The 19,385-nt window shown below is 43.9% G+C and overlaps 1 protein-coding gene across 11 annotated transcripts in view; it reads left to right on the top strand.

Annotated features, from left to right (window-relative positions):
* TMCC3 (transmembrane and coiled-coil domain family 3) overlaps positions 1 to 19,385 on the top strand; it is a 396,600-nt gene that overhangs the window by 258,364 nt on the left and 118,851 nt on the right. For 7 of the 11 annotated variants that reach the window (XM_082350451.1, XM_082350442.1, XM_082350441.1 and 4 more), the window contains 3 exons: positions 5,602 to 6,518; positions 9,087 to 9,222; positions 14,354 to 16,417. In XM_082350451.1, coding sequence (XP_082206577.1) covers positions 5,602 to 6,518; positions 9,087 to 9,222; positions 14,354 to 14,656 — 1,356 coding nt within the window. In that variant the 3' untranslated portion in view covers positions 14,657 to 16,417. Of the gene's footprint in view, positions 1 to 5,601; positions 6,519 to 9,086; positions 9,223 to 14,353; positions 16,418 to 19,385 lie in introns of those variants that run through there. The other 4 variants (XM_082350446.1, XM_082350450.1, XM_082350449.1 and 1 more) reach the window with 1 other exon arrangement.

Genomic DNA, 19,385 nt, shown 5'->3' with positions numbered 1-19,385 from the left:
GCCGCGGAGCAGCTGGGCCCGTGAGCCACAGTTACTGAGCCTGCGCGTCTGAAGCCTGTGCTCCGCAATAAGAGAGGCCGCGGCAGGGAGAGGCCCGTGCACCGCGATGAAGAGTGGCCCCCGCCTGCCACAACTAGAGAAAGCCCTCTCACAGAAACGAAGACCCAACACAGCCATAAATAAAAATAAATAAATAAATAAAAAATAAATAAGTTTAAAAAAAATTGGAAAATACAACAGCATAATAAAAAGAATGACTCCTTATAATCCCACAGTGCAAAGTTAGCCATTGTTAACAATTTGGAGCTTGTTTTTCTTTTAGTTTTTTCATACAGGTACATTTTTTAAATGAAATCGGGATGATAAACAATAGCAAACCTTTACTGAAACCATTTTCTGTGCCAGGAAGTCTTTAAGTACTTCATGCGCATTATCTCATTTACTTCTCACGACTCTTCAAAGAATCATTATCTCCATTTTACAGAACAAGAAACTGAAGCACAGAGAGGCTAAGTCATTTTTCCAAGGTCACACAGCTCATAAGAGTGGTGCCAAGATGGAAACCAAAGCAGTCTGTCTCCTGAGCCCAGGGTTTTGACTATCCTGTGGCACTGTCTCACAGTCAAGATAGCTTGGAGTACACTTCATGGCATTTTGCAGTGTTAGCTCTGAGTTGTCTGGTTCTATCTCCTCGTTCTATAGATTAGGAAATCAAAGACCACACAGGTAATTAGATATACCCGAGGACGTATAGCTGGTCAATGTCAGTGCCGAAACTGGAGCACGTGTCCCACGATCCACATGCTGATTGACTCTGGACGATCTGTGGACCTTTGTCCTCCTCCCTGGGCCCCAGCTCTGAAGCAGCTGCGTTGTACTGGTGACCTCCGTGCCGAGTCCAGATGAAATGGAGGACGGAGGACTCCCACAGCTTTCTTCCAGCACGTACCTGAAATCCCAGTTTGAATTCAGGGAAATGTGTGGGCATCTAGTGATACATGTTAGCTGGCTCTTAATTATCCTGCAGAACTAGGGCTGCAAAAGGCTGAAGCGTGCAGCCCAGCAATGGTTCCAGCTTTCCGCCCTCATCAGACATTTCTAACTGAGATTTGCCAACCAGCAGTAAGATTGATTGATTGAGCTTTAAACGCTGTTGCTTTCCTCCACCTGGACTCTCGGGGACATGCCAGGCATTGCTGTAACTTGAAAGTAAGCCAGAAGTCAGCCAGCCATCCGTGCGTAAACATTCCTGCACACACGGCTGGCCCGGCCCAGCATCTGTGAGAGAACTGGGCCCTTGCTCTGAGATGCTGGGGCTGGGTGGCCAGCTGCCATGGGCTTGAGGATTAAAGGAAGAGGAACAGGTGATGCGGTGATGCCTTCTTGCTGTGTTTGGTATAAGATTTAAGAGCCTCTGTATCTTCAGAGGTGTGGTGGACTTCTTAATAGGGGCTATCAAGCAGGTGGGGTTTTTTTTGTTTTCTTTTGTTTTTTTAAACAACCTAATCTGATCTTATCAGAGCTCCAGGAGGGCAGGAGCCCTCCTTCTTATGACTCTCACAATGTGGAGCAAAAAAAGACTAGAGGAGTACATGATACATTAATCAAAACTAATGTATTCTGTTAGAAGTCAGGTTCGTGGTCACCTCTGGAGATGGGGGTGATGTTGTTATGACTGAAGGGGGCACAAGGGGAGCTTCTGTTCTTTTTTTTTTTAAACTGGGTCCTGGTTACACTAGTTTCACAGTTTGTGAAGATTTGAGTTTTATTCTTTTTAGATGTGCTTTTTTCTGCATGTAAATGAAACTTCAATTAAAGTTTAAGTCTTTATTTTTATTTGTGTATCATGTTGCTCATTGATACTCAAAAAAATCTGTTTAGTTGAATTGGGTTGAAATGATGTAGAACTTACTACCTAGGTATTAAGAAAACATCTTTACCTGGAATTGTCAGGTCTATCTGGACTGAACTGCTATGGTCATTTTTTTATTCTCTTCAAATGTATCTTAAATGATTTCAGTGTAGATTCTCCTGGAATAAAGAATGATGTCACTTTAGTTCAGCAAACATTTAATTGACAGCCTCCTGTGAATAAGGGACAATGCTAGCTCTACTAGCTGGGTGCAGTTGTGACACCACCTCTCCCCTGAAGGAGCAGATGAGCGATAAAAAGAGGGACAAAGTGCCACAAGAGCACCATGGGGGAATCACAGAAAAGACAGGCAGCTTTCTGGCGGGACTAGGAAAAGATTCATGGAAAAAGTAGCATTTGAAATGGATTGTAAAGAGTATGTTGGATTTTGGGACCTTCCAATGCAGGGGACGTGGGTTCGATCCCTGGTCGGGGAACTAAGATCCCACATGCCTTGGGGCAGCTAAGCCCGCGTGCCACAACTAGAGAGAAGCCCACGTGCCGCAACTAAGACCCGATGCAGCCATAAATAAATAGATAGATAGATAGATAGATAGATAGATAGATAGATAGATAGTATGTTGGAGTTTGATAAACAGAAGTGGATGGATGGCTGGCATTGTGAATATCATGCATATGAACTTCAGGTTGCGTGGCTCACTTAAGATGACTGGCATCCATCAGGTGCAAGGTGAGGCCTGAAAGGTAAGCTGCGGACTTAACAGCGACCAGGTTGTATTACATAATTTGGGAGGCACTAGGGAGCCAAAGAGATTTTCTGAGAAGAGGAGTAGCACAATCAGATTGGATATCTTCAGTGAAATCGAATTTCCAGCCTCGTGATTGTACCGTTACCGTTAATTACCCTGTCTGCCCCAGACAAACATTTCCTGGGCTTAGTGCATCCTTTGTAACTGTAATTTGAGCCCATTCCTGTTTGGGTCCACTGGTGAGCCATAGCTGCTTGGCTTCCTGTGGTCATCTCTCCAGGACTTGAAGATGATTATTATGTACCTTCTTTAGTCTCTACACCCGTCCTTCCCCCTTGACCAGGTGAAGTCACAATTCCTTTATTCCTTTTTCTAGTCTTACAGTGATTTGGCATTTATTTCCTTCCAGCCTTTCCTATGTGATGCTCTTCTGCCAGATAAAGTAACCAGGGTCTCTTATGGCAAAGCTGTGTGTGGGAAGAGAGGGGTCGAGAAATAACGCTAACAAACTTTTTTAAGTTGTGAAAGAGGCCTGACCCACCGACCTGGGATTGTATCCCACTGTACCGTTGGGCTCCCCCCTTTCGGAAAAAGCCCTGGGTAGCCTTTTTCATATGGCAGAATGTTAATGCTCATTGTTGGAAATGGTCCACATTTGAGCCTGAGTCACTTTGGCAGTATGAGGTCTGTTATTATCTTAGCGATTTTTTACTATGTCAGCCTCTTCTCTCCTTAAAAAAAGCTAACTTGAGCTGAATATTGTCCTGTCTCCCATTGTTTCTGTCAAGACTCTGTATCAAGGCATTTTGCTAATCAAAGGGTTGTTAACTTGACAAATAAGATGCTTCAGTTTAGATCTTAAGTATTTTTGTTTAGAGATTGTGTTCAGACTCTATAAAGACCTGTTTTTAGTTCTCTGGGGACAAGAGTAGTAGAGTTTCCTGAGGTGGAAAAAGGACCAGCGTTAGGGTGACTTGGATTCAAATCCTAGCTCTTTAAGTCTCTGTTTCTACATGTTATATGGATGTAACACATTCTTTGCCTGCCATGGTGGTGAGGCTCAGACAGGGCAAACCCTGTGGACATTCAGTGCCTGGCACGCAGACCACATTTGCCTTTCCCATTCATTCATTCATTCATTCATTTATTAATTAATTATTGTCAGCAACAATACCTCACTCAACAATACCTCATGGAAATCCCTCCAAGTTTCCTAATATGGTTCTTTTTTTTTTTTTTTAATTTTATTTATTTATTTATTTATTTATTTATTTATTTTTAAAACAACAGCTCCTGTTTATTTTTTAATTTTAATTTTTTAAAATTTTTATTTATTTATTTTATTTATGGCTGTGTTGGGTCTTCGTTTCTGCGCGAGGACTTTCTCCAGTTGCGGCAAGCGGGGGCCACTCTTCACCGCGGTGCGTGGGCCTCTCACCGTCGCGGCCTCTCTTGTCGCAGAGCACAGGCTCCAGACGCGCAGGCTCAGAAATTGTGGCTCACGGGCCTAGTTGCTCCGCGGCATGTGGGATCCTCCCAGACCAGGGCTCGGACCCGTGTCCCCTGCATTGGCAGGCAGATTCTCAACCACTGCGCCACCAGGGAAGCCCTTATTTATTTTTTTATACAGCAGGTTCTTATTAGTCATCAATTTTATACACATCAGTGTATACATGTCAGTCCCAATCGCCCAATTCATCACACCACCATCCCCACCCGCCACCACTTTCCCCGCTTGGTGTCCATACGTTTGTCCTCTGCATCTGTGTCTCAATTTCTGCCCTGCAAACCAGTTCATCTGTACCATTTTTCTAGGTTCCACATATATGCGTTAATATACGATATTTGTTTTTCTCTTTCTGACTTAACTTCACTCTGTACGACAGTCTCTAGATCCATCCACGTCTCAACAAATGACCCAGTTTCGTTCCTTTTTATGGCTGAGTAATATTCCCTTGTGTATATGTACCGCGTCTTCTTTATCCCTTCGTCTGTCGATGGGCATTTAGGTTGCTTCCATGACCTGGCTATTGTAAATAGTGCTGCAGTGAACATTGGGGTGCATGCCTTTCCCTTTTGGAGCACAATGTAGCCACCCCCTTTGCCAGGGTGCTCAATGATGCTTTGCAATTCCTTTTTTACAGGTGGCCCTTGAGTGAGAAAGCTATTTCACGTGGTCTTAATATTGTCACTGTTGTTGTTGTTGTTTCTAACATCTTTATTGGAGTATAATTACTTTACATGGTGTGTTAGTTTCTGCTGTACAACAAAGTGAATCAGCTATATGTGTACATATATCCCCATATCTCCTCCCTCTTGCATCTCCCTGCCACCTTCCCTATCTCACCCCTCTAGGTGGACACAAAGCATTGAGCTGATCTCCCTGTGCTATGCGGCTGCTTCCCACTAGCTATCGGTTTTACATTTGGTAGTGTATATATGTCACTGCTACTACAAAGTACCTACTGGGACTTTGCTTGCTTGCTTGCGTCCTTCCTTCCTTCCTTCCTTCCTTCCTTCCCTCCCTCTCTCCCTCCCTTCCTTCCTTTTTTTTTTTCCATTTTCCTGTTAAATGATTGAGTGCTGAATTGGGTGCATTTCCCACAATGGTGAAGTTCGCTGTGAATGGGGCATGGCAGGTATCCCAGTTACCTGGGCACTTTGGGAAACCAGAACAGACTTGATAACCTCATCTCATTATGTATTTTCTACTTTGGCAACCAAGAGTTACTATCTAATCAGGCAGAAAGTCAGATACCCTGGCAGAGGTGAATCTCATCGTTCGTATACATGGGTGCAGGAGGAGTTGGCTTGTTCTGCATTCAACTTGAGAGGATAGTAGGGAGTTTTTATCTTTCGAATACTTGCAGTTTGAAAATCTGGGGTGTAAAGTATGTCTGTTGTGTGTGCACAGACTCCATCACAGCGACTGTCTCTTCGACTTCCAGTCTCAAAGTGCTTATTCCCTCTCTCCTCCAGGTAGAACGTCATGACATGAATACACTAAGCCTTCCCCTGAACATCCGCCGAGGTGGGTCGGACACCAACCTCAACTTTGATGTACCAGATGGCATCCTGGACTTCCACAAGGTCAAACTCAGTGCGGACAGCCTGAAGCAGAAAATTCTAAAGGTCACAGAGCAGATAAGAATCGAGCAAACGTCCCGCGATGGGAATGTCGCAGAGTATCTGAAACTAGTCAACAGCGCGGACAAGCAGCAGGCTGGCCGCATCAAGCAGGTCTTTGAGAAGAAGAATCAGAAGTCGGCTCAATCCATTGCCCAGCTGCAGAAGAAGTTAGAGCAGTATCACAGAAAGCTCCGGGAGCTCGAGCAGAATGGGACCCCCAGGAGCTCAAAGGACATTGCCAAGGACAACCTGAAGGACATCCAGCCCTCTCTGAAGGATGCCCAGGCCAAGGCTCGCACCGCTCCCCACAGCCTGGAGAGCGGTAAGTCGGGGCTGCCGGGGGTGTCCCTCACCCCACCCGTGTTCGTCTTCAGCAAGTCCAGAGAGTTCGCCAACTTGATCCGGAATAAGTTTGGCAGTGCCGACAACATCGCTCACCTAAGAAACTCCTTGGAGGAGTTCCGGCCCGAGGCCAGCGCCAGGGCCTACGGGGGCAGCGCCACCATCGTGAACAAGCCCAAGTACGGCAGCGACGACGAGTGCTCGAGCGGCACGTCAGGCTCCGCCGACAGCAACGGGAACCAGTCGTTCGGGGCCGGGGGCACTGGCACGCTGGACAGCCAGGGCAAGCTCACGGCCATCCTGGAGGAGCTCAGGGAGATCAAGGACACCCAGGCGCAGCTGGCCGAGGACATCGAGGCGCTGAAGGTGCAGTTCAAGAGGGAGTATGGCTTCATCTCTCAGACCCTGCAAGAGGAGACATACAGGTATTTCATGCTCTCCTCTTCACATTCTTTCAGGAGCACGAGTTACTACCTGCGGAGAGATTGCTCGAAAGTGATATGCTAGTGGTTGTATTTTCTGTAACTATGGATATAGGTCAAAAGGCATTTAGGAATTGATAGTTCTTTCCATACCTTGTGATTCTAAGTTTTGTAATTTGTGAATTGAAGCCTGACAGCTTAGAGAAAGACCTTATACATGTGGGTCAGTTAAAATATCACTATATAGTCGATGACTGGTGTATATTGAGCTCCTGATTCAGTAGGCTGCTGTTATGAGGTCTCGGTACACTAATTCGTAGATCTGTATTTGATTTCCCTACGTAATAACTGTCAAGTAAAAAATGAATTCATTGTCCAGCTAGGTAGCTTTTATTTGGTACATAAATCTTGAAGTCTTTATATAGTGTATTTTTTTATGATATTGTATTTTGCTCAGTAAACTTTTCACCCTAAATGAAGGGCTTTCAAAAGGAATCTTAAGATTATAAGTATAATCAGTAATAAATTCAAATCTTGTGGATTATATTAGCTAATTTTTAAAGTCCAGTGTTGTGTAGGCTGGCTTTTAGTTGCCTCTAGCTTAAAAAGTGTGTATGCCCAAGTATGAGGTGATTTTCCACCATTTTCCCAATAAAAATATCCCCCCCACACAAGTTTTTTTGTCAAATAAATGTTAACTTCTAAAAATGTAGATTAAAAAGTGAATGCCTATTACATATGGTTAAGAGTTAAAATTTAAATTTAGTTTACACGTTGTTTTTTATGTGATATATGATTTTATATATGTGTTAATTTAGAGATGTGGCTTTTTTCGGCTCTCATATTTTATGAAATGATTTTTTAAAAACTTTCCACTTACATCTTTGACTTTGGATTCTTTGTCACATAAGAACTGTTTCTGCATCACAGTTTTTCCAGATAATATTGACTTTAATTCCATTCAGATAGTTTGGGATACAGCACCCTTTGGATCCCTTTATTTCAAGTCACAAATATCCATTAGGACAGCTTTGGCTCTCATTTGTTATATAACATGTTTGTGATCTCCATGATTTGGTCACTCACTATATTACTTACTTTAAGAGATCTTTATTTTTTTGTTTTTGTTTTTATTTTACATTGGAGTATAGTTGACTTACAATGTTGTGTTAGTTTCAGGTGTAAAGCAAAGTGATTGAGTTATACATATATGTATTCTTTTTCAGCTTCTTTTCCCATATAGGTTATTGAGCATTGAGTAGAGTTCCCTGTGCCATATAGTAGGTCCTTGTTGATTATCTATTTTATATATAGTAGTGTGTAGACGTTAATCCCAAACTCCTAATTTATCCCTCCCTGCCACCTTTCCCCTTTGGTAATCATCAGTTTGTTTTCTAAGTCTGTGAGTCTGTTTCTGTTTTATAAATAAGTTCATTTGTGTCATTTTTTTTTAGATTCCACATATAAGTGATATCATATGATATTTGTCTTCCTCTGTCTGACTTATTACTTCACTTAGTATGATAATCTCTAGGTCCATCCATGTTGCTGCAAATGTCATTATTTCATCCTTTTTTATGGCTGAGTAATATTCCTTTGTATATATGTACCATGTCTTCTTTATCCATTCATCTGTCAAGAGATTTTTAAAAGGCTTGCTTACAAAACACCAACATTGGGCACCTGTGAAGTCCTACCTGAGAAAAATCATTAAATCTGTATTAAAGTGTTTTTTTAAATGATTCTATCAGGTGACTATATAAGCGTCTAAAACTGGCATTGATCGAAGTCATCCAGGCTAATGCATCTTCCTCAAATAGTGCTTCCTGTTTCCAAATAAATATTACACAGTTTCAAATATAATACAAAATTCCCCTTCTCTGAGGGGATTGGGGGGTGGGAATGGGAATCTTTGTGCTTCTGTTACTTTAGATTTGGGCTTTCAGAAGTGCCACCTGATAAGCCATCTTTAATTTGCAAGAAGCATGATTTTTTAATTGACACTTAAGTCCTAAGAGCTGAAACATGTATTCGGAGTCACTGTGTGCACTGGGAAATAAGTGGAATTGGCTCCAGCATAGAAATCGGTCATTTCCTTACAACCTCTCTGGCGCAGGAGAGCTGTGGCCGTGAACCACTAGGCACTGTGGGGTCAGAAGAGGGAAAAGCACCAGGATGCCAGTGGGTCCTCGCCTTTAGCAGGATGACTGACAGCCCTGTCTCCTGACCAGCCCTGGTGAATGTGCCAATGATAAGGCCTGTCCTGTTGTCCCCACAGCCAGACAAGGTGTTGGTCTGACGTGGGTGGAAAAGCCAGGTTTGGTTTGCATGAACCCTCAGCGGTGCGGACAGAGTTAAGACTGCAGAGACCAGTCCTTTCTGGAGCTAGAGTTCAGTGTTTTCCAAAAGCATGTTCCCCACAGCTTGACTTACTTTTTTGGAAGCACAGTCTGCCTGGGGTTGAGAACAAGGGGCACTGGTGACAGTGAGACACAAAGGATGTCATTTTCTAAGTGCTGTCAGAACACCTTTGAAATGTCACATTCAGAATCACCTCCTCTCTTTGGAAAGGTACGAGCGACTGGAAGACCAGCTGCACGACCTCACGGACCTGCATCAGCACGAGACGGCCAACCTGAAGCAGGAGCTGGCCAGCATCGAGGAGAAGGTGGCCTACCAGGCCTACGAGCGGTCACGGGACATCCAGGTGCCTTTCCTCTCCCCACCAGAGCTCATGTGGGCTCTTCCCAGCCTTTCATTCATTTAACAAACTAAGTGCATTACCCCCAAGCCCGAAAGGATTTCTGGCACGTGGAGCAAACATTTATTCTTCACCATATTAACCCCAGTAGCTCATGTTATAGACATTAAGCTATATTCTGTTTACTTTCTGCCTAAATTAGTTAGCAAATATTTATCATCTACCCCAAGCCTATCACTGATACTCTACTCTCCCCACCATCACCACAGTTTTTACAAATTTTAAAACATTAGACAAACCTTGCCTTCGACATGCTTGCCTAGGTGGAGGATCAGAAGTAACGCAACCGCCAATTGGCTCAAGACAGTGAGAACAAGGGCCAAATCACGTGACGCAGACTCTGAAAGCCTCAGAAATTTAGGCGTGCAGTGCCCAGCAAGCTATGGACAAGTGGGGCGGGGGGGTCACTTAGTGGTCAGACACTGGACTTCAGTCCCAGCCATTTACCAGCTTCGTGGTCCTGAGCAAGCCTTAAGTCTATTTGCTCATCTCTAAAATAATAGCTTTCATATTTCTGGGAATTTCAAGCAGTTGAGTGCATACCGTGTGCCAAGCACTATCAAAGCACTTTACGTGTCTCATTTCCCCATCTATTCCTCACAACAGCCTTTTGAGGTAGCTTTTGTTATTCTCTTAATTTCTCGGATGTGGAGACCAAGGCACAGAGAGGTTAAGTGACTTGACCAAGGTCTTGCAGATAATCCTTGAGTAATGAATGTGAATCAATGTCCTGGAGAAGGTGGGTCTTGAAGAGGTGGGTGGGATCCTGATGGATGGAGGGAAGGGGTTAACTGGATCAGTATAAACAAAGGCATGCTCCAGTATTAATGTGATACTAACGCTGTAGTGAAGCAACCCTAGGCTTCGTGAGCTCCTTTTTTTAGGGGTACTAGAGGGTCTCTTTTTCCCCCCAGTTTTTATTCTGGTATCATTGACATATAATTGTATTAGTTTAAGGTGTACAATATAATATTTGATATGTGTACATATTGCAAAATTATCACCACAATAAGTTTAGTTAACATTCATCACCTCACATAGTTATAAATTTGTTCTCTAATGATGAGAACTTTTAAGGCCTACTCCCTTAGCAAGTTTCAAATATACAATACAGTGTTGTTAACTATAGTGACCAAGCTGTACAGTACATCCCCTGGACTTATTCACCTTATCACTGGAAGTTTGTGCCTTTTGACCCCTTTCATCCATTTTACCTCCCTTCCCCTTTTAGATTCTGCCAGATAAGTGAGATCATGCAGTAGTTGTTTGTCTCTGTCTGACTCATTTCACTTAGCAAAATACCCTTCAGGTCCATCCATGTTGCTGCAAATGGAACTATTTCTTTCTTTCTCACGGCTGCATAGTATGCCTGTGTGTGTCTGTGTGTGTGCGTATGTGTACCTCATTTTCTTTGTTCGTCCATCAGTGGACGCTTGGGTTGTTTCCATGTCTTGGCTATTGTCAATAATGCGGTAATAAATATGAGGGTGTGGATTTCTCTTCTAGATACTGTTTTCATTTCCTTCAGGTATATACACAGAAGTGGGATTGCTGTGTCATATTGTAGTTCAATTTTTAATTTTTTGAGGAACCTCTATAGTGTTTTCCATAATGGCTGCAGTGATCTACATTCCCATTGATCACCTTTTTAAAGAAAAAAACAAAGAAGTATACTCTTCCAGTCATGCTCAGCTTCAGTTTTACAACTTTTCTTTGTAGGCAGTGCTTATTTTCTCCAGCCCCACTTTACAAGGGGCTGGAACATAAGGAGAGATTTCTCCCACAGTGTGTAAGCCAGAGTTTTAGCTGCCCACGTTTTTTTCCATACTGTGTCTAGGGCTGAGCCTGTGCTAATCCCAGACGTCTACTTGGACAACTCTGGGAGCCACAGCATCAGACTTGTTTGCCTCTGAGGACCCTGGTGCAGAAGACACTTGGGGGATTTCTGCCCCTGCTCTGGGCTAGGAGACTTAACTTCACCGCTGACTGGTGTAAAAAATGGGAACCCATTTAAATGTGAAGTGTTGCCAGGTGAAGAGTGTAGTCTGTTTTATTAGAGCATTCTGTTTTAGAATATGTCTGGGATGCCACTCGCTGATGTCTAAATATATGGTTTTCTTATTTAGGGTATTGTTTGGGTTTATATTATTATTCCTTTTTTAAAGAAACATACTTTAGAGATGGAGGGGTAAGATAAAGGGAGGGACTAAACAAAGAGAGCTTAAAAATTTAGAAGAGTTCATTTCAACATTTTCTAGTTTCACCTTGTAGCTCAGAAGTGCAAAGAGGATGTCTGCGTGAGTGACTGGAGGGTCTTTCTTGTTAGGTTAGTTGGAATCCTGGCTCTGCCCCTTACCGTGAACCTGCACACGTCAGCGCTGCGCCTCAGTTTCCTCATCTATAAAATGGAAATATTAATGAGCTCTACCTCAAAAGGCTGTCAGGAGGATTAAATGGGATAAGACATATAAAGTACTTAAATCTTTACCTGACACATAATAAGCGGACAAAAATAAATGCTGGCCAATTTTTGTATTTATTATGTATGAGTGGCCATATTTCTTGGGGCTTTTGGCAATTGGACCTGCTCAGCTTCCTCTTTATTTCTTGTTTCTTTTGTTCTTATAGGCAGGGTTATACAAGATGATGGAGTAGTATAGATGAGGGTGACTGTTGGCCTATAGGGGTGCAAGGGTTTTGTTGTTGTTTTAAAACGCAAATGAGTTTTTGAACCCTGAATTCTCAATTAGAAGAGTTTAAAGATAATCCTGTCCTCTGTCCTTATCCCCAGTAAGTTAAATACTGGGCCCGAGGAAGTACTAAAGATTGTGGGGCTGAATATCTCTTAGTGGGTGCTGTGACCAAAATTCCTTACGATTCACTGCTTGATTTTCTTGGATTTTCCTTTTGGTAAAAAATTTGACAGAAGTTCTAAGGCAATTCTAGGATCAGTCTATTTGTATATGTAATTCATCTACCCAGTCACAGATGAATGAACTTGCCTAAAATGTTAATCTTTTATCCTGTTCTATCACCTTTTCCATGCCATGCCTAAAATAGGGGACACCATGGGCCTAAGTATTTGAAAAGAATGCATGATATTGGGGGCACTTGCCTGTCGTTGTAGAAAGCCAGCACTTTTTAGAATGTGAGATCTGAAGAAGTTGTACCTTTTTTGTTGGTAGCCTGTGTAATGAAAGTTCCTATAGTAACAGAGAACCCTTGGCCCATAGAGTATGTTCAACAGAAGGAAAGTAAATCAGTTTTGGAGCCATTATGCTCGTATAAAACCTGAAAATATGACTGGATTTTAATTGAGCAAACATACATTGGTAAATGAGTTAGAAAATAGGCTCGTGAACTAAAAGGAGCTCCTTGTACCACCTCTACTTAGATCCTTTTCTCCCGAGAGGTGTAAGGTTTTTCTCTCTCAAGCCTCATATCCCATTACTGGCATCCAGTCTGGAGCATTCAGCCAGCATGTACCTCGTGCCGCGGATAACAGCGCGGTGCAGGTGTGGTCCCTTGGTTAGGGACGAGGGCCAGAGGGAGACTTGACATAGTCTGGTGGGTCCAGGAAGGCGTCCCTCAGGATGTGACCATCAGTGTGGGACCTGAAAGATGGAGGGGAATAGTGTGTGGGGAGGCAAACCTTTCGGGCACAGCACACTGCGTGTGCAAAGGCCCTGAACATGGTCCTTTTCAGAACTTCAAAAAGCCAGTATGGCCAGAACACAGTGAGGGGGGAGGGAGGGGGGAGGAGGCTTACCAGGTAAACAAGGCAGGAGACAGTGGCTGGGCCTGGACCACGTTAAAGATTTAAAAGGTTCTACAAGAAGGAGTGACATCAGATACGCGTCTTTCAAAGATCACTTGGGCTGCTGTGTGGAAAGTGGATTCATGAGATTGAAGACCAAGAGGGTGTGCAGAGAAATGAGTGGAAAGTTACTGCAGGTGGAGACCCTGATGACTTAGGTGGGGGGTTACTGTGGGAAGGGAGAGAGAAATGGACCAGTTAAGATAAATACCAGCTGTTGCATCGGAGGGGCTGGGTGCTGGATTAGATGAGAGGGGTGTCAAGGCATGCCTCTCACGTTTCTCACATGACAACTTGGTGCATTAGGTGCTGTTTTCTGAGAAGAGGAATTGGAAGGGAAACAGTCGATGGCAGGAGCGGGGAAGGTGCAGACATGAATCCACAACCGGCCATGGTGCATTTGAGGTGCTTTTAAGGAGCTCAAATGGAGATGTCCAGGACGCATGTAGACACATGAGTCAATCTCAAGAGAGACAGCTGGGCTGGAGATACTTGGAGTCGTCCGTGTCTAGTAATCAAAGCCTTGGCAAGAATGAGATCTGGGGAGAAGGCGTAGCTTCAGTTAGTGCCCTGGTAACGCAGCGTTCGAAGAGCAGCCATGAGAGCCCCACAGTCAGCCGGGCCCCATCCCTCCCTCCGTCCTCCACTGGTCTGTGACAGGTGCACGTGGAGTCTGGGCAGTGGAATAAGGACTAGCAGTTGGTGGGCCTTCCCTGGCGGTCCAGTGGTTAGGACACTGCACCTCCACTGCAGGGAGCCCCGAGTTCGATCCCTGGTCAGGGAACTGAGATCCCGCATGCCGTGTGGCACAGCCAAAAAGAAAAAAAAACAAAAAAGGACTAGCAGTTGGAGATGTCACCTACCCCGTGACTGGAGTTAGTCGCCTGTCACAAAACGGAATCCCACCCCTCTTCTGGTTTGTCCCCGATGGTTCCACCAGATGCCAGTATTTTAGGCACTTTATTTTAAATACAGGTGGAGTCAAAAATACCTAACCGTTAATTCCTCCTTCGTGGTATTTCACGGTTGTAGATACATGCGCGTCCTGTCTGTGAATAACAGGATAAAGTGAGCCTCGGGATTCTTGTCTTACTTCTCTGTCTGTCATCGCCGTCATCATCGTCATCATCATCGTCAGCGCGAGGCTGCACAGGCAGCAGCGCCCTGAGCTGGGTGGCCCTCGTGCGCGTCCCAGCTCGCGCTCACGTGTTGCCGGTGATCTCAGCAGCGTTTGATCCGCGCTCTCCCTCTCGCCCACAGGAAGCCTTGGAGTCCTGCCAGACTCGCGTTTCTAAGTTGGAGCTCCACCAGCAGGAGCAGCAAGCCCTGCAATCAGACACCGTGAACGCCAAGGTCCTCCTGGGGAAATGCATCAACGTGGTCCTGGCCTTCGTGACGGTCATCTTGGTGTGTGTGTCCGCCATCGCCAAGTTCATCTCGCCCATGATGAAGAGCCGCTTCCACATTCTCGGCACCTTCTTCGCGGTGACTCTCCTGGCAATATTCTGTAAAAACTGGGACCATATCCTGCGTGCCATAGAAAGGATAATAATACCAAGATGAAGCGCTGGTTCCTGTCCTCACATTCTTTCCGGTTTTTATTTTGGAGAAAACTCTGTGCACACTCCCAGATTTTAAAATGAACGTTTGTGCCGACGGAAGATTACAAGGGCCGGGGCTGTGCGTTGTAAATAACTACAGTTCTCTTCACTCGGTAGCACTTGCCGGCTCGGTCCCTGTACGTGGCTACCATGAATCTGTTTCCATGCTCTCACCACGTTGCTCACTGCCTTAGTCAGACCAGGTTTCCTGCCCACCTGCCCAGTCCAGCATGGTCAGCCTCTGGTTGTTGAGCACTTGGTGTAATTAGTGACCCAGAAGGGATTTTCAATCTCTCTCTCTTAAGTCTCTGTCAAAATTGAGCTGCACTCTTGCTGGCGGTTGTGTTTTCCCCGAGTCCTATAAGCAGCGAGGATGTGGCGTGACTTGGGGAGGGGAAGAAGCATAGGCGTTGCCCACGTGAGCACGTGTGGCCCGTGGAAGCACAGTAAATCCCGTGTAATCCGTCCCACTGTTCACTGATGACCATAGGTCCCATGTGTGCCCAGTGTCCACAGTGGTCAACTGTTTGTGACTCTCTATCACTTGGAAATCTTATAACACACCTGTTGATCCATCAAAAGTCTAACTTAAGTGTTCGGTTTCTCTTTAAATGGTAAGACATGAAGATTTATGAATGGGCCTTACCTTCTTACACCCAGGGAGCCGCACTCCTGATCTCACATTCACTGGGTGTCTTACGCACCGCCTTCAAGGCATGTAGAGATGCTTCCAAGTACCTCTTCAAACTGTGTCTTTAACATTAAATTGGTGTCTGACAAGCACTACACCGGAGGTTTGTGTTTTGGCACATCTTCTTTGCGATATGCCCCTCTGCGGATGTGATTCACTTTCTGTGATTCACTTTATTCGGTCTTTGAGGGATAGCAAAGCTTACTCAGTAAATGAAAAAGGATGCTCATGTTGCAAGGTTTTTGTTTCTCTTCAAGAAGGACAACAGCATCGTAGCTTATAAAGCTGAAGTGCCCTGAGGTAGGTACACTGGAAAAGGGGAAGAAAATATGACGCGTGGTCTAACTGGGTGACAGCTAGATGAGTGGGTGCAGCTCACCCGGATGAAGATTGAGAGAGGGTCCTCGTCAGACCTTGAAAGACCAGCAAGAATAAAATAAATTAGATCCAGTGTCTGAGCCAAGGTTGCCATCTCTCTCTTAGGATAAGTTCTGAGGTAATACATGGAGTGGCCACACTTCCACTCCATGGAAAGTCAACGTCTTTGGTCTGTTTGGGGGATGCCATTCACTATCTTGAACCCAGATAATATTTTCCTTTAAATCTGTTTCTCTGCGTATATAACAAAAAGGAAGCCCTAGAAGAATTTAATGGAAACTGTTGTTCAGCCCCTTCTCACACCAGCTGTTTTGTTATCTGAAGGCGTAAAGAAGCATGTTAGTGTACATTTTCTTCCAGAAAACATCAAATCGCCCGGATTTAAATTTTAAGTGTAATATTTTGCAAATAGCTGCTCTTAGGGAAATCTCCTGAAAAAAAATGTGACATAAGCCATGGTTTGAGGGAACGGGATAGTCAGGCGTTTGGTACAAGTCCAGTGTGGGTGAGGCTCATACAACTTAAGCTTGCTTTTTTTTTTTTTTTTTTAAGTTTACAATTCAGTGGTTTTAATTAATTCACACTTAGGCAACTATCATTACTATCTAATTCCAGACTTGAGCTTTTTAAAACAATAAACATCATTTCACGAAATCTTTGGCTTAAAGTATCTTGCATTCAGGGAAGAGGGAATTACAGTCCCACCCCGTCTCACGGCTGTGTCCCCTTTCACTGCCAGGCTCTCCCCTGGTCTCCCAAGTTGGCTGTAAATGCACTGTGGTCCATCCACTCCAGGGGACAGAAACAGGTTGCAGATCCAGGAAAGGGAGAGAGGAGCAATGTTGTGCTGCTTTTTCCTTTTCCGTTTTCATGGCCGGCGTTCCCTGTTGTCTGTGGGTGTCAGTCTCCATGTGGGCTGAGGGCCGGGTGTAACTTAGGCCCTTGAATCAAGATGACTCCTGGATGGGCTCCTCTTCATTCCTGTGCACATTTCTGAGGCACTTTGGAGATGCCAGGGGGTAGGGTGGGTGTAGATGCCGCTGGGAGTTGAGAGGGAAAGAGTGAGATCCCTGGCCCTTCCCTCCAGGTAGGCATGGGCCTCCTTCTCACGCCCCAACACTCCGCTGCGTCGCTCAGCCAGACCTGTGGTCAGTGTGTCTCCTCCCCGGGGAGAGAGATGGAGAAGAAAACAGAAAGCAACACAATTCACTCCCTCCAGGCTGGAGCTGTTAACAGAAGCTGCTTGAAACTGACTCTCTGCTGAAATACTGTAGGGTCTAAATCATCCCGCCTGATCATGAATTTTGTTTTTTTTAAAGAATTCATATTTCTGGTGATTCTCATTAGATTTCAGAAAGCTTGTTTTCACTTGGATATGCTCAGCCTACACAGCATATTTATTTTAGAGTCTCATGGAAAGTTCATGAAGCTTTTTAATAAGACAATATCCTCCAAGGAGACTTTCACTCTCCGCAGTTTATTATTTTCTTCTTAAAGAATAAACTTTCCCACTGCTGCTGCTTTTCACTCTAAGGAGATTAAATAAAATGTTATAAATATACAATGAAAATAGTGCTCTAGCTGTGACATACCCTGGAGTTGGGTATTCAATATACATTTAACGAATCCTCTTCCCCACCTTTTGTTGGCGGTCAGCATCATGTGCATACCTAGAGATGAAAGCCAGCGGTGGGGTGGGTAAGCGCCGGCTCCCTCAGTGAACTTAGTGGTTGAAGATGCTGGACATTGGGTTCTAGCACTGGACTGTTTGGTGCATGTTATTTTCATGATCACCAGGATAATGATAGTTTGCTGAGGACAAAACAAAAACCTAAGAATACTCTTGTGGGTTTTGAATTGGTTATTCCAGCTTATACTGTGAGTATGATTGAGTCAGAACAAAACATTCCCCCCACTCATTCCCCCCCCCACCAAAAAAATTTAAACGCTTAATGTAGCAGTAAATAAAAGTATTCCATCGCTGATTCTTTTTTTAATAGATCTTTATTGGAGTACAAGTGCTTCACAATACTGTGTTAGTTTCTGTTGCACAACAAAGCAAATCAGCCATATGCATACACATGTCCCCATATCCCCTCCCTCTTGAGCCTCCCTCCCATCCTCCCTATCCCACCCCTCTAGGTCATCGAAAAGCACCGAGCTGACCTCCCTGTGCTATGCTGCTGCTTCCCACCAGCCAACTATTTTGCATTCAGTAGTGTATATATGTCAATGCTACTCTCACTTCGCCCCAGCTTCACCCTCCCACCCATTTCATCAAGTCTATTCTCTATGTCTACCTCTTTATTCCTGCCCTGCAACTAGGTTCATCTGTACCATTTCTTTTTTTTTTTTTAGATTCCATATATATGTGTTAGCATACAGTATTTGTTTTTCTCTTTCTGACTTACTTCACTCTGTATGACAGACTCTAGGTCCATCCACCTCACTACAAATAACTCAATTTCGTTTCTTTTTATGGCTGAGTAATATTCCATTGTATATATGTGCCACATCTTCTTTATCCATTCATCTGTTGATGGACACTTAGGTTGCTTCCACGTCCTGGCTATTGTAAATAGTGCTGCGGTGAACATTGTGGTACATGTCTCTTTTTGAATTATGGTTTTCTCAGGGTATATGCCTAGTAGTGGGATTGCTGGGTCATATGGTAGTTCTATTTTTAGTTTTTTAAGGAACCTCCATACTGTTCTCCATAGTGGCTGTATCAATTTACATTCCCACCAACTGTGCAGGAGGGTTCCCTTTTCACCACACCCTTTCTAGCATTTATTTCTAGATTTTTTGATAATGGCCATTCTGATTGGTGTGAGGTGATACCACATTGTAGTTTTGATTTGCCTTTCTCTAATAATTAGTGATGTTAAGCATCTTTTCATGTGCCTCTTGACCATCTATATGTCTTCCTTGGTGAAAAGTCTATTTAGGTCTTCTACCCATTTTTTAACTGGATTGTTTGTTTTTTTGATATTGAGCTCCATGAGCTGTTTGTATATTCTGGCGATTAATCCTTTGTCTGTTGTTTCATTTGCAGATATTTTCTCCCATTCTGAGGATTGTCTTTTTGTCTTGTTTATGGTTTCCTTTGCTGTGCAAAAGCTTTTAAGTCCCATTTGTTTATTTTTGTTTTTATTTCCGTTACTCTAGGAGGTGGGTCAAAAAAGATCTTGCTGTGGTTTATGTCAAAGAGTGTTTTTCCTATGTTTTCCTCTAAGAGTTTGATAGTGTCTGGTCTTACATTTAAGTCTTTAATCCATTTGGAGTTTATTTTTGTGTATGGTGTCAGAGAGTGTTCTAATTTCATTCTTTTACATGTAGCTGTCCAGTTTTCCCAGCCCCACTTATTGAAGAGGCTGTCTTCTCTCCTTTGTATGTTCTTGCCTCCTTTGTCATAAATTAGGTGCCCATATATGCGTGGGTTTATCTCTGGGCATTCTGTCCTGTACCATTGATCTATATTTCTGTTTTTGTGCCAGTACCATACTCTCTTGATTACTGTGGCTTTGTGGCATAGTTTGAAGTCAGGGAGCCTGATTCCTCCAACTCCGTTTTTGTTTCTCAAGATTGCTTTGGCTATTCAGGGTCTCTTGTGTTTCCATAT

Source organism: Balaenoptera borealis (genome assembly GCF_965194805.1).
Source record: "Balaenoptera borealis genome assembly, chromosome: 13".
In the NCBI taxonomy this organism is placed as follows: domain Eukaryota; kingdom Metazoa; phylum Chordata; class Mammalia; order Artiodactyla; family Balaenopteridae; genus Balaenoptera; species Balaenoptera borealis.
This window is presented reverse-complemented; position numbering and strand designations above follow the sequence as displayed.